The sequence below is a fragment of the Rhinatrema bivittatum genome, chromosome 1 (genome assembly GCF_901001135.1).
Source record: "Rhinatrema bivittatum chromosome 1, aRhiBiv1.1, whole genome shotgun sequence".
Lineage (NCBI taxonomy): Eukaryota > Metazoa > Chordata > Amphibia > Gymnophiona > Rhinatrematidae > Rhinatrema > Rhinatrema bivittatum.
In genome coordinates this window covers 205,353,007-205,369,258 of record NC_042615.1, presented here as the reverse complement: position 1 = coordinate 205,369,258, position 16,252 = coordinate 205,353,007, and the positions used below count along the sequence as shown (strand labels likewise).

The following is a 16,252-nucleotide window of genomic DNA, read 5'->3' as shown; positions in this document are numbered from 1 at the left end:
GGAGCCCAAAGAGGAAGGGATTTCTTCAGAAACAGAGGATTGCTGAGGATTGTCCTTTGGGGAGCATTAGAGAGAAGTTGCTTGCCTGCTAGAGGCAGGATCTATGGAGTGGGTGACTGACCACACAAATCAGTTGGAGGGTCCGTTGTGACTGAGAATTGAGGGAAGGTACAGAGAGAGAAAGATAGAGAGAGATGGAAATCTGTTCCATCTAAAAGGTATCGGGCAAGCTCAGGAAGGAAGTTTCCTTCCCTTAAGAGCTGACGTTTTGGGAAAGCTGTGGTATTCTGTGAAATGAGACTGAATTTGTGGTTTTTTTGTTACTGGATTTGAACTTTGCCCTACTATTGGTGTACTATCAACTAGTGTATCCTTTTGAACTTTGCTTTCCTGCCATCTCTGGAGTCAGAGTGATGGTTTTTGGAGTGACTGCAATGAGGTGCAGTACAGACCCAGAGTGATAAGGGCCTTGAAAAGAAGATCTTTTCCTTCCTTTGTGGGAATCCTGGGTGGTCAAGGGATTTTGTGTGTTCTGTGACCCTCCCCCATGCCCAAGAGCTGACTGGGACGGGCCTATATTTGTATATGGGTGAGTATGCTTATTTGGGAAGAATCTCAGCTGGGCAAACTGTATAGGCCAATTTTGTTTTTTCTATCTTTCACTATGCTGCTATGTTACTATTAGATTAAAACTTTTATCATAATATTGCATAGAAACAGAACAAACCTTCTGCATTGTAATTCATCGTCAATTCACAAACAGAATATAAAAATCAGATACATGTTTATATACTTGATAAATTAAATCATGAATCTGACATTTTTCTCGTGTTGAAGACAATAATTAGAACAAACTCTGATATTGTGAATTCTCTGACATGGACAACTTTTTTTTTGTGGCAAACAGAAGTTCACTGCAAGAATGTTTTCCACTATCTATGTGATTGCCCCACCTCATTTTTTTTTTAAGGGAAATGTTTCTATTCCATTCAACAGATCCTACTTGACATTCAAGTTTTCTTAGCAAGTGATTATATTTCATTCCAAAGGTACAGACATGTAGAACTTAAAGATTATTCACTCAGGTAACTATGAAAGCATTTTGCTTTTCTATTGTGAGGTTTTGTGAAAGGAACATTCTATATTTTTATATTCCTGGAAAAGGGGGCAGGCAAATGTGGAAATCCGAGGTCGTGGGAGGGTGAAATTTCAAACAATGTAGACCAAACAGAAGCCTGCCAATTGTAATGCACACAGTTACAGTATTTGCAAAGAACAAAATACATAAAGGAAAGACAGAACTGAAATAGAACAGCATATCAAATATACTGGTTTATTGTGGTGAGACTAGGGTTGCCAAGTTTTCCACTTACCATAATTGGACCCTCCCCAAGCTTGAGGATTGGGGGCAGGAGGATATCTGCTGTCAATTGTCCTACCTTGTATTCTGTTCAATGCCACTACTCCTTGCTCTGCCGCTTGTATGGGGAAGTGACTGAGGGCTGTACAAACAATGGAGCAAAGAGCAGGAGCATCAGACAGAGCATTTTGGTATTGGAATAAGCAAGATTTCTATAGATACCGTGAGAGAGCATGCAGTCCTTCACTGAAAGGTGGGCAGTTAGTCCACCAAAGAAACAAAGAGCACTGCAAAGGGAAAATGGAATGAAAATAGGAAGTGATGTTGTTATAACCAGAAGATGGACGGGCAATGTAGACAGGACTGGTGCAAGGGTGGTAAGCACCCTAGACAAAACTTACAGCCTGCTTCTATAAGTTTCCTGGGGGGGGGGTGCTTCCAAGGTCATACCAATTACCAAAGTCAGACACAATTACAAATTATGCATTTATAATAATTTTACATGAAAAAGAACAAAGTACAGTCTTCTGAGGTAAAAATATCACTTATAACATGTACTGTATATTATATTTACATGCACTGCTGTGGTGCCAAGCAGAAAACCCTGCAGAAAAAAATAAAAAAGAAACTTGGAATTGGTATTAAGTCTATTGTAATATTTGTTGGGTGTGGGCTTGGCTCTCAGAAAGCCATGAATAAACTGTAGTACAATTTCAATATAGTAAACTTCCAATACCAAAACAGCACTAATTGCCATTACTCAAACAGTAACAACCATAACTATGAAAATGCCTCACTGCAAATATTATACCAGGTCCTAAAACACTAATATATCGCCTATTAGGAAAATAAAACAAGCCAGGCTGCTATAGATCCCTACACTGAAACTACAGGCTAGAAGAATATCTCACCTCAATCACACATGCAGAACACAGCCAGACCCTCACCAAATAAAGAATAAAGATAACATAAACTATAAATAGAAATGCGTAAATAAAAAAAATTGGAAACCACAAGAAGCCAGACTCATTTTTTTTATTTACAACAATGGAAAAACAGAAACAACAATGGAAAAACAGAAACATCACCATTCCTCATGAAAACAAACAATAAAATCAAGAAATATACATTATCAATAGTGTAAAACCATACTAATGAAAAAAATAAATATTTCAAAACAGCTGATGACTAGAACAACATCTAATAATTTAAAAGTCATACAAATTTTACAAATACCAATAAGCTATTTAAAAACAGCAGGCATCATACAACACCCAATGATTTAAATTAATAAGGTTAAAAATCTCCTGCTATCCATAACTGGGATCTTTTGATTTCCAGATGCCCTGAGATTGTTGTGGATTAGCAAGGAGAGAGGAGAGGAATTGTTGTTCACAAACTGTCTCCTATCTACTATATATGTTTATATATATACATGCTTACTCACTCTAACAAACACACACACATACAGACATAGACATGCCCGTTCATACATACACACATACAAACACACAGACATACACACACACAGACATGATCTCTCATACATACATACATACATACACACACATGCTCTCTCTGCCATATTACACACAGAGACATGCTCTCTGTCATATATACATACACACACAGACATGTTCTCTCTCCAATACATACACAGAAACACCCTCTCTCTCATACACACACAAAAGACATACCCTCTCTCTCATACATACACACAAAGACATGCTCTTTCTCTCATACATACATACACACTAGATATGTTCTCTCTCTCATAAATACATACACGCAGATGTGCTCTCTCTCTCATACATACACATACACACTAGACATGTTCTCTCTCTCATACATATATACACAGACACACAAGCTGTCTCTCACTGCCCCTCCCCCAGAGGCACAAGATCAAGACCTACAGCAACAGCCTCCTCGTTCAGCCTCCAGGAGCCGAGGGTATTTTTTCTCTTTCTTCAGACCTGTAGGAGCCGCTCCTCTGGCTCCTGAAGTCTCAGCTACTCCTCTTCCTACAGCGGAGCAGGAACCGGGGCCAATATTACAGCTTCCAGAGTGGGTGGGGCTGCAGTGCTTGGCTGCTGTTACTTGTTCAGACCCCAGGCCACACTACTGCTCCTCCTCTCTCTGCTCCTCACTGCTGTACAGCCCGGGTCCAATACCGCTGTTGTTCTTCTGTGTCTTCTGGCAACGACGTGGCCTTTCCTTCTTCTTGCCCACATGGGACCGTACCATGGTGTTTTCTCTTCCAGGCACACAGCAGGAAGGAGAGGCCATGCCATTGCCGCCCCCCACCAGTGGCGCTGTAGATGGCTGCCTTGTCTGCCTTGAGCTTCCACTGGCTCTGAAGTTACAAGGGGACAGGAGCTGTGGTTGCAGATGGGGCAAAATAGGGTATGGTTGAGACAGTTATAAAAGCCCTTTGGAAAAAGCCAAAAAGCATCAGACAAGTGTGGAGGGCCTGTAGGACTGCAGGGAAGGACACAAGGGGAATCAGGGGCCAATTAGAGGGAGACCATAGGCTTAAAGCTACCACCCCATTTCAAGAGGTAAAAGCTTGGTATCGTTTTGCTATGGTCCTTGGAAGCATGATTATCTACATCACAGGAGGGGTTTTTGGGTGGTTTATATTGTTGAAAGGCCTTGGTGTCACAAGGAATGGACTGGCATTATAGGTGTGAAGTAACAGGCTTCAGCAAGGAATAAAAATATTGCTTTAACTGCAAATTCCTGATTTTGTGGAGTTTTGGCAGTGCACTGGCACTGGTCCAGGACAGGGCACAGGAGCTGCCCTGTCACATTCCCCACAAAAAAAAACTACAGGCTAGCAAAATACCTCAACCTCAGCCACATTTGCAGAACAAATACTGTACAAAGAATACAGAATAAAGGACCACAAATTAGGAAAAGAAATGTGAAGACAAAAACTGAAATGAAAACCCCAAGAAGCCAGACCCCAGTGCAACACCGGAAAAACAAAATTATCCCCTCCCCCCCCAACAGAGTTGTGCCTCTCCATTAAGATACCACTGAACTAGGGCCCAAACTGCCTTCTCCTCCCACTCCAGAAGACACCCCAGCTGCCTCCTCTCCCTCCTTCTAAAACCCCAATCTGGGCAAAGACTTTACTGAGTCATAACCAGACATTGTAAAAATAAATAAATACATAAATACATAAAATCTCCAAACTGAACTATCTGGTCCCAAACTGGGCAGCTGGCAACCCTAGATAAGACTGGTTCATTCTTTAGTATGTGTACTTTATATCTTGGCAAAATATTATATCCAGATCTCAATTCAAAAACTGCCCCAGTTTAGGTTTTCAAAACTGCTCTTCATTGTTTTCAAATCATATGCAGCTCTCTTTCCCAACTTAAACTAGGTAGATCCTTTGATGGATGCGTCTGCTTACTCTATCTCAGACATGTGTTGTAATTTGAAATGTGGAATTCTCTGGATAAGTCATCCTAATGTTATGGATCATATTGTACGGATGCTTTTGACTACTGAAGGAGCCCCAAAGCACATTAAAATAGTCTCACTCTATGTGGAACTGGCCAGCATGCAGTATTTACACGGTGGGTGTTTGCTTCTCACAATAGGCCTATGCACTAATAATTATCTAAATAGGCACTAAATGGGAAAAAAAAAAACATTGGGGAAAATTTTAAAAGCATTGCTTGCGCTAAAAGGCCCATATACGCAAGAATTTGGACTGCATGTGAGTAAAGCATATTTTAAAAGCCACTAATTATGCACATATATGTGCATGCTTGAGTGAAAGAAAGGGGCAGGGCATGGGCATTCTGGGACAGGGCCAACAGTTACATGCATAAATCCATATTTTAAAACCGGCAGCCACAGCACAAGGCAGCTTCTTAGCCGCAAATACTTACTGCTGCGCCTGATGAGGTGTAAGTCTGCAGAAATCGCTTTTCAGGTCTAACACGACAGGGCGAGGGGTCTGGGTAAACTGGAAAGAGGGCAGGCTGAAGAACCAGAGGGGTCTGGATGACCTCAAGATAGTTTGGGAAAACTTGTGGACTACTTGGTAAAACTGGGAACGTCTTTCACGCAAGTATGCTTTACAGTCCGTTTGCCTGCGTACGTTAAAGTCGACGAAGCCTAAGGAAGTCACGCAAAGTAAGTTTGCTTGAGTAACCACTTAAAATTAGGAACACACGTAAACTAGGTAGTTGTATTTTAAATTATACGTGTGCAACTGCATGCATGATTTAAAATTCCAGCGAATGGGTGCCAGTGAGCTTGTTTTAAAGTTACCCAATTGAGTACATGTGGCCCAATGTGCGATAATTTTTTTTATTAGTCAACAAGACATCCCTAGCTGGGTATGTATAAACACTCACTGATCTTAAACACATTGGGGTAGATTTTAAAAGAAGCGTGCGTGGCCTACATGTGCACGCGCAAGGGGGTGCAAAATTATGCACCTTGTGCGTGCCAAGCCGCGCTGCCTTCCCCCATTCCCTTCCCCCTAATCTGACCTTCCCACCCCTTCCTGTTCTTTGACATCCAAATGTATACATAGCCATTTGTATAATCCCTCTCATCTCTCTGCAGTTTATGAATATAAACATAAGGCACAGCAGCTGATGAAAAAAATGTATTGCCCGGGGATATCCCAGAAAATGTTTGAAACAGGCATTTAATAGGGGTCTGTACACTAATAGGGATAACCTGTTGATAAAAAATGCTCGCACTAAGTTAGACCAGATGATTAGCTGTATACCGTATTTCTCTAAGGTGATGTCCATTAAAAAGCCATATTAAAACATTGGTCATTAATAAAAGCCATTCCAGGATGTAAGGAACTCCCGGTGTTTGCATTCACAAAAGGGAAAAATTTAAGGTCTTTATTAGCTCAAGGTGGAAATAAAAAAAGACAGAATGTAGGTAATAGAAGTGTGGGTCAGATAACATGCCAGGGATGCTCGGTATGTAGAAATGTATTGGTAGATGATAGGTTTCAACATTTGGGGAAGAAAATAATATATTTTCTGAAGGGCGAATTTTCCTGCATGTCTGAGAAGGTTGTATATGCCATTATATGTCCCTGCCAACTGATATATATAGGATATACCAAACGAATGATCCGACAACGGATCATTGAACATAAGAGTAACATTCGGCTACAGAAAGAAGTTGTGGCTCACTGGGCTAATGCACAACATCAGATTGATGATCTAAGATTTTTTCTGGTAATGCAATGTGTAGAGGAGTATCGAGATGTGATGAAATGGTTATGGCATACTGAACAGAAATTTATTTTTCAATGAAAGACTGTACACCCATGGGGTCTTAATGTCGAAATTGAATGGACAGCATATTATGCTTGATAGTGAATGCAGATGAAGACTATCGAGAATGACAGATATACCGGGGGGTGTGTGATGGAGCATAGAATCGGATTGGTTGGAAGAAGAATGAGTGTGTCCTTCATGACTCATACGGGAGATTTAAAAAAAGGAAGTAGAATTTAGTTTCCATTGTGATGAGATGTTGGCTGAAGGATTTTTGAGGCTTCTATGGCTTACAAGGGAGATCTAATAAGAGGAATTAGAATACAGGTTTCGTTGTGGTGAGACGTTGACTGTAGGCGTTTTGAGGATTAATGGAGACAAAATGACTGATGTAAGTATTGTGAGTGATTATAGAAATATGGGGTATATGGTTGTAAATATGGGGTATAAAGACTTGACAAGACATTTGTACGTGTTATAGGTTTATGGTGTATTACCGGACGATATCATGGAGCAGTGAGGAATAATGGAATAACTTTGACACCATCTTATTAGTATGAGTAAGTGCATGAAGATGTGGCGTTGATATGCACGAGATCAAATTTATTGGTGAGAGATGATATATATAATAAATTATTTTATAGATAGTAATTCCTGCAAACAGTGTTTGGAATATATTGGAAGATTGTTGATATCGGCATGAGATGAGTCAAATGACATCTGAGGTGTAGAAAGTGAGTAATAAGATTTAGGCTATATTTGTCTGGCTTGTATTTTGGCGAGAAATTAGTAATATTCCTTATATGCATTATAGGACATTCGGGACGCCTGTGCACAAGGTATTGAGTTTGGAACTGCGGGGAGTATTTACACTGCCAAGTATATGAAGATAGTGAAGAAGAGAACCCCTGAAGAAGCCACATACGGCGAAACAAGGGTCCTTGTAGGGTTGTGAAAACTTCAATATATGTAAAAAAATATTTGGGTTGTGGAGATGCTAACACATGTAAAAAATCCAGCTGGGAAGTGAAGATAATAGTACAGGCATTGATAAAACGTGAGAATAATATCAATAAAAGAATATTAGGGGGGGTGGTATTAATTTTAATGTTGCCCTGTGAAGGGATAAGTAGGTGAATGTAGATGGATGATGAATGTGACAGATGAATGTGGAGAGAGGTTTTAGGGGATAATTAATACTAGTGCAATAGGGAGGGTATGTGCACAAAGTGGGTGCCCAAATGATATGGATTTAAATATCTTTATTGTTGTGATCAATGGACTAGTGGACCCTTGGGCCGGCCTACAGGAGACTTGGGAAGGGCTTCACTGGTCTCGACTAAACAGGCCGGGAGGCAGACCTCTGGCGGACAGGTGGAGATGGTTTCACCCTGGAAGCTGGTACTCCCCCGGGAGGAGCCCTTGGGAGTCCAGCCGCTGGGACTTAGGAGATTAACCCTGGAAGTCGGAGCCCCCCTGGGAGGAGCCCGTAGGGGCCCGACCGCTGGGACTTAGGCGAGGCTTGGGGCTGGACCTAGGATGGATACGGCAGCCAATGGAGTGGAAGCAGGCGAGTACCAGGCTTGGCCGAGGCAGGCAGGAACCCGGCTTGGGCTGGAGACAGGCAGGAGCCCAGCTTGGGCTGAAGACAGGCAGGAACCCGGCTTGGGCTGAAGACAGGCAGGAGCCCAGCTTGGGCTGTAGACAGGCAGGAACCCGGCTTGGGTTGTAGACAGGCAAGAGTCTGGCTTGGGCTGTAGACAGGCAGGAGCCCAGCTTGGGCTGAAGACAGGCAGGAACCCGGCTTGGGCTGTAGACAGGCAGGAACCCGGCTTGGACTGTAGACAGGCAAGAGTCCGGCTTGGGCTGTAGACAGGCAAGAACCTGGCTTGGACTGAAGACAGGCAGGAACCCGGCTTGGGCTGGAGACAGGCAGGAGCCCAGCTTGGGCTGAAGACAGGCAGGAACCCGGCTTGGGTTGTACACAGGCAGGAACCCGGCTTGGGCTGAAGACAGGCAGGAACCCAGCTTGGGCTGTAGACAGGCAAGAACCTGGCTTGGACTGAAGACAGGCAGGAACCCGGCTTGGACTGTAGACAGGCAGGAACCTGGTACAAGAGAGCAAGATGAATACCAACACGACGGGCAGGCAGGCAGGAACGGAGTGGCTAGAACGCTAGCGGACTCCGGGGCTTGAGGCAACAGGGAACCAAGGGAACCCTGTTACAAGGCACTGATCAGGTGTCTGCGGTGACCCTAAGTAGGCCGCAGCGTCTGACATCAGACTAGGGGTGGAGCCACCCTCGGGCGGGAAACTGCCTAGAAAAGTGCGGGGAAGCCGCGCGCGCGTGCCTAGAGGCAGGCCAGCAATGGCGTCTCCCCCGCGGGGACGCCCAGGTCCTGACTCCGTTTCGTTCCCAGCTGGCAAAGACCCTCGAGGTAAGGGCCGGGACGCGAGCTTCACGGACCGGACCGCAAGATTTATATATTGAAATGTTGTATGTTAATATGTTGATATGTTGAAATGTGTGATACTATTTTAGTAATTTATTAAATAAAGGATTGTGATGTGATATGTGTAATAGTTAATATTACTAAATATACTATCCTTATGTATTGGTATTATGATTAATTAGTATAAGGGTGGATAAGAGTATCTTGTATTTGTTAGATTCATCGACGACATTTTTCTAATTTGGTTGGGAACAGATGTCCAGTTTCACATTTTTTTGACTGGCTTAATCAGTGTGACCCTAATTTACAATTTAGTTGCAATATACATTCTTCTCAGATAGCCTTTCTGGACATTCTCATATCACTTGATAATTCAACTTTTTCCACAACTATTTTTAGAAAAGAAACTAATCGTAATACCTTACTCAGGTTTGATAGTTGTCACCCTAGGGCTTTGAAAAGGAATATACCTACGGGTCAGTTCTTGTGGTTACGCTGGCTCTGTTCATCCAAGACTGACTTTATCATCAAAGCTAAGGAGATGATGTCCCAGTTTAAGTCAAGAGGGTACCCCAGTAAAGTGTTAAGACATGCCTTTAAATGGGTTCTATATGTTAATAGAGGTTTGTTATTTTTGCCATCAGTATGTAGTACAGATAAGACATTGAACTGTATTTTACCCTTTTCTCCATTAAGTAATCCCATCACTCATATCATACGTAAACATTGGCATTCACTATCCCTTCAACAACTTTTTCAGGGATCTTTATGGTTTACACATCAGAGAGGCAGGAATTTACGAGATTTGTTGACACACTCTGATTTAAGTTTGAGACGATCTGGTTATCAGGCTATTGGAGTACATAAACCCTGTGGGCAATATTCCGTCTGCCCAATTACTAGCACCATTTCACATTTTGTACACCCCTGCTCTGGGAAAAAGTACCTGTTACAGTGTAGCTCGGATTGTGATCCTGAAGGGGTTATTTATATTATTTGATGCCCTTGCCAAAAACTGTATGTGGGGAAAACTATCAGGCGGGTAAAAACTAGAATTATTGAACACAGGTCCAACATCAAGCACACACGTGAAAATGCACCTCTTGTTGACCATTGGGGGTCAGTGTTCAAATACTGTATCAGATTTATTTTACTTTGTCTTAGAGGTCGTTGCTTTTCCTAGTAGCGGGGGCAACTTCTCTGAATATCTGATTCGTAGAGAGCAAAAATGGATATACATTTTAAACACTGTCACTCCTCATGGACTGAATTCTGATTGGTTACATTGCTCTGCTGTTGATTGGTTGTTTTTCCCTGTGCAAGCTGATTGGTCCACGGGGTTTGGCGCCTTTTTTGACATTGCTTAAAAATACATTTGTTGTATTGTTGTATGCGCTCCCTGCCACACATTTGTAAGCTTCATAAAGATATGTTTTAATGTCTGTTCTATAAAATTTGCTGCCGGCGTAAGTTCCATTGATTAACATAGTCCTTTTATATTTTGCCTTTAGACTTGTTGATACAAATTGTCTGTCCCTCCCGACGCAGCCTTGGCGAAACACGGGTCCGTGTCGGATGACCCCTTTGAAAGTAACAATGAAAATCAGTAAAGTTGCCATATGAATAAAAAGATTTATTTGAACAACTATAACGGTCTATGCAAACATTTTCTGCATTCATCTCGGTGTTATATTAATTTTGGGGTAGATTTTCAGAGGGGTACGTGCGTATCTTACGCGCGTACCCCCTGAAAACCTACCCCAAACCCCCCCTGCGCGCGCCGAGCCTATTTTGCATAGGCTCGGTGGCGTGCGCAAGCCCCGGGACGCGCGTAAGTCCCGGGGCTTGGCAAAGGGTGCGTGTCAGGGGCATGTCGGGTAGGCGGCACTAATTTCAGGGGGGGGCGGGAGGCGTGTCGGGGGTGTGATGCCGGCCTGGGGGCGTGGTCGAGGCCTCCAGACCATCTCCCGGGTTGGGTGATGGCGTGCCAGCAGCCCGCTGGTGCGCGCAGATTTACGCCTGCTGAAAGCAGGCGTAAATCTGCCAACAAAGTTAGGGGGGGTTTAGATAAGGCCGGGGAGGGTGGGTTAGGTAGGGGAAGGGAGGGGAAGGTGGGGGGAGGCCAAAGGAAAGTTCCCTCCGAGGCCGTTCCGATTTTGGAGCGGCCTCGGAGGGAACGGAGGCAGGCTGCGCGGCTCGGCTCGGCACGCGCAGGCTGCCAATTTTTGGCAGCCTTGCGCGCGCCGACCCCGGATTTTAATGGATATGCGCGGCTACGCGTGTATCTATTGAAATCCCGCGCACTCTTCTTTGCGCCTGGTGCCCAAACAAAAGTACGCGCGTGCGCGCTCTTTTTTAAAATGTACCTCTTTGAGTGGAGTCATTGCTCTAGTGTTTTGCTGAATGTTTTGAAGCAAGTCATTGCCAAGCCTTTGTTAAAAAAAACAAAAAAAAACCAAGTTTAGAATTACCAGTTTGGCTAATTATAGACCAATTTCATCCCTGTCTTTTGTTGCAAAGGTTTTGGACTCTGTGGTATTGAAACAGCTTGTAGACTTTGTTGAGAACCAGCAAATTTTGAACCCTTATCAGTTTGAGTTTTGTAAATCACTGAATACTAAGATGCTTCCTCTCTCAACCATTGATTTCATCAGAAGGGGGCTTGATGGTAGCAGAAGTTGTTCTTGTTTTAATTGACATATCATCCGCTTTTGATATGGTCCACCACAAGATCCTTCTTTTCTGGTTGAGAGAATCTAGCATCTCAGACACAATATTAAACTGGTTCCATTGTTTTCTTTGTGACTGGAAGTAGAAGATCATTGTTGGTGTGGCTAGTTCTGAGTGTTACCCCATATGGACAGGGATCCCTCAGGGTTCAGACCTTTTGGCACTACTGTTTAGTTGTGCAGTCTTAAGCTGCTTTCGCATGCTGCAGACTTTTGATTTGTTGTTCAAGCTCTTATATTACCTGTACTGGATTACTGCAAGTCGTTGTATTTAGTTTTGCCTATGTCATCATTGAGAGCCCTACAACATTTGCAAAATGCTGTGGGCTACTTTATTTCTGGTTGCAGACTGAAGGAATACACATCAGTGATCTGACCTCTATTGGTTGCTAGATCTGCCGAGGATCAAATATAAAGTTGTTTGGTGCGTAAATTGCTTTCACTTGATTCCTTTTCTTCATCCAATGCATTGCTGTAAATATATAATTCTACAAGAGCCTTACGTTTTTCCCAGACATTCCAAATGTGCATCACAATTGATTGGCAAAGACCAGGGAGCAAGCATTCTCCGTTGCCACCCCCTTGTTGTGGAACTGATTGCCTCAGGAACTACAGCGAACAACCTGTCTTAAAACTTTCAAGAGCCTATTTAAAAACATTCCTGTTCAGGGATCATTTCTTTAAATGAAGCTACGGACTCTACCTGGTGCATTTTTAGGTGTGTTTGGGCTGGAATGTTTGGGGCCGATGCAGTAAATCTGTGCTTAAAACGAGCACTCAGTGTTGAGCGTCCGCTTTCCTAATGCCGCCCAGCCACCTCTCTTGGGCCCACGATTGAATATATTTAAATGAAGGGTCGCGCTGTCAAGGAGGTGCTAAAGACAAATGTGTACCCCTAGCGCCTTCTTGGGAGTGGGTGCCCAGGAGAGGTGGCTGCCAGCAGGTTAGGAAAACAGATGCTCAATTTTAAGAGCGTTCATTTTCCTAACCTGTGCACAGTCATGGATTAGGAAAATGGATGCTCGTTAATTGAGCGTCCCTTTTCCTAAACTGACTGCTGGCACACTTTTATTTATTAATTTTTTTTTTTTTATCTTTTAGTTCTTTTGGTTCCTCCTATTTAATTAATACTGCTATGATATTAAGTCAGAAGAAGTACAGAAAACAGTATTTTCTGCTTTTCTGTACACCTTTTTGGGCTGGTCAGAAATTAACCTCTGCTCTGGGAAGGCATTAATTTCTGAGCGTAAAAATGTGCAGGTCGGGCGCTTATATAATTTTTGATCTGGGAAGAATAGCTAATAGCCTCATCAACATTTATTTGCATGTGATAAGTGCTATTAGTTTTGCAGGGGGTTGGATGTTCATTTTGGACACGCTAATCCCGTTAGAATAAGGGGCTTTGGACGCGCATCCAAAACCCGTGTACAACCACGGGTTAAAAAGTGTGCTTGGCTGAGCGCACTGTATTGCCCTTTTTGTGCTAATTATCTGATGGTTCTGTTTGTGTTTGATAATACGTCAGAAAGTACAGTGACGTCAACAGCCCAAAGAAAATAAAGGGTAAGGCAGAGAGCACCGTGACATTGGAAGCCCAAGGTACAGAGTGTATAGTAAGGCAGCAAGCACAGTGGCATCAAGACCCCAAGGCATGTGAAAGGGCCATAAGGCACCAGTGAGAGTGGCATGAACAGGCCAAGGTACCAAGAGCAGTAAAGCAGCACCGGCAGTGGCATGAATACCCCACACCAAAGTGAGAGGGGCAAAATGGTACCAATAGTGGAAGGAATTCTCATAGGGACCATGAGAGGACCAGAAGTGGAAGAAACAATGGCAGAACACCACATCAAGGAACTGAACTAGGAGAGGGGCAGGGAACACGGAGTGGGCTGGGCATCATCAGCAAGAGTGGTAACTGCTGGCAATAACTCAGCAAAGTGCTGAGGGCCACTGCTGTAGGCATTGGTTCTCTGTAGCTGTACACTCAGTCCTCTCACTCACATGGAAATTCTGGGAAGCCTAACAAAGGGAGGTTTATTTTAAGAAAATAATTGTGAAAGTCAGAGAGAACAAAGAAAGGAAAGACTGGTGTTCTAGCTTGTGAATGGAATGGTCACTAGTTAGAGATACTGCAGCTAGTAAGATAAAAATAGATCTCTCTCTCTGCTGCAGGTGCACAGAAAGAGTGATACCCTCTTACTCCTTCTTGTTAAATGATACAGTAACTCTGTAACAATGAACAGATAAGATTAAATTGCAGTGTCTCCTCTCACATGGTGACACTGTGACAACAGGAAACAATACAGTCTATCTTGCTTTAAGTTTCTCTTTCCTTTTCTTTCTAAATCTTTTTTTTTACTTTTTCTTTTGCATCGAGGATTACCTTCAGAAGCACAAACTCTCTTTCTGAAATCCAGCAGAAAAATGACTGAATATAAAATAACTGCTCAAAGTTGCATGTTTTCAGTTTCAGATCATTGTCAATCCAGACAGGGGCCAATTGGGATAGGCTGATTGAAAAAATGCTTGACCTTGATTGATCCTGCTCCTTCCTTGCCTCTTCTTACCTTAGCTCCATTTTGCATAGCTTCAGTGACTTGTTTTGAATAGAAATAAAATCCTGCAGTTTTTGTTTGTCCCATGGTCGTGAATGGGATCTGAAAAGAAATGTAAATGAAAATTTCATTATTTTCAGGAGCATTATCCATTTGTTTCATTTTAAACAAAATAAAAAGAAAATGTCATAGTTTGTTTTGGATTACCAATTCATTTCAAATGAATGCACATGTCTATTATAAAATTAGTTTCCATATGTAATGAATTATTTCTGATAAAGGTGAAAGGTTGTAGACTTTTAGATTTGTTTAACTGCTATTAACTGCTGTTATATTTCTCTCCCAATGAACATCTTGGTTTAGGTTTACTCTTACAGTTGTTGTCTCTTTCGTACTTTTTTCCTTGCTTATTTGTTCACCATGATCTTTTATTAATGTTTATGTCTCTAGTTAATTGAAATATTTTATGGTTTACAAATTTTTTTGCCCAATGCAGCCCAATCTGAGAATATTTTTTTTCTTGTATAGGTTTATTTTCTGTGGTTTCATGCAAAGGATATCATTCAATCTTTCAAAACACTTGAAAGGTAAATTAGTATCATATTTGTTCTTGTAAATGAAAATTCTATGAATCTTTGTATTTTGAATGTAAAATATAAAATAGATTTGATGGGGACTGTATAGCTCAGGGGATATGCACAGTATTGAGATCCAGCTCAGGCTGATAATAAATTAAATCTGCTATCATTAAGCCTATCAGAGAGTAGAGAAGTTTGTACTGGCACTGCCCTTCCTATACTTATTCTGTGCCAGACTTTAGTTTCTAGTATTGCCAATCTGGCACTTTTAATTTTACATGGAGACAAGAATTCATTTGTGAGGATTTTGAATCAGGTACTGTTTAGGAGAGGGAGAGAGAGCAAAACATTTATCAGAAATTGCAAGCTCACCAAGCTCAGGTCATCAACATTTTGGACTCATAAAAATGTATGGCTAAATGTTATTCAGCAGCTTTGGTGAATGGAAATAATTCACATTCTATGAATAAAATAAATGTCTTGAAGGATCTGCATATGTAAACCCCTTTTATATGCCATTTGGACCCGCCCACACTCAGAATAAAGTAATGCATTATCAATGTCTTTGCAATATTCATGAACCTCATTATTCATTTCCTGATAGGCAGTCTCTTTCCTGATATCATCCAACAAATAGATGGAGGAGATGCAAGGAGTATGTGTCCACCATGATGTCAGCTCAGAGAGGCTGAAGTAATAAAATCCACTCTAAAATCTGGGCTAAATTTTAGCATGGGTTTTAGTTTATTTGCATGCAACAAACCCACGGTACCACCAGGTGCAGTAAGCTAATGAGTTGCAAATAGTCCAAGATTAAAAAAAATGCAAACTAAATAGAAAAAAAACATGCTTTTTATTACTCATGGGCAATGTATATGCCCTTATATATAGAAAATCTACATAAAAAAAACCCAATAAAACTCAGCTGTGCATGCCTGCATGGAAACACCGTGGGTAGTGGCAGTTACTGTATGTCCAGACTTATGTGCAGCCCTAATGATTATAAATATTCAAAGATCAGAAGACCTGACATGTACTACTCTTTTGATCTCTGCAATTTAAGACTCATTATCTGAATATTAAATAGTATCTTACAATTGGCCACAAAGCACACAAACATCCAGTCTGGTTTCATACTAGTATCAGGTAGGGATGTGCAGAAGGAAAACATTTGTTTCATTTCGTTTTTTGTTTCGCTGGGACCCACATTTGTTTCATTAGTTTCACAGGGGGGAAAACCAATTCATTTATTAGTTTCATTCGTTTTCCGTTTTGCCATTAAAGTCAATGGGGGAAGTATTTG

The 16,252-nt window shown here is 42.0% G+C and overlaps 1 protein-coding gene across 1 annotated transcript in view; it reads left to right on the top strand.

Annotated features, from left to right (window-relative positions):
- The window catches only part of LOC115093884 (proton channel OTOP1-like), a 148,331-nt gene that overhangs the window by 49,166 nt on the left and 82,913 nt on the right, over positions 1–16,252 (top strand). Inside the window, exon 3 of the mRNA XM_029606280.1 lies at positions 14,900–14,958. Coding sequence (XP_029462140.1) covers positions 14,900–14,958 — 59 coding nt within the window. The remainder of the gene's footprint in view (positions 1–14,899; positions 14,959–16,252) is intronic.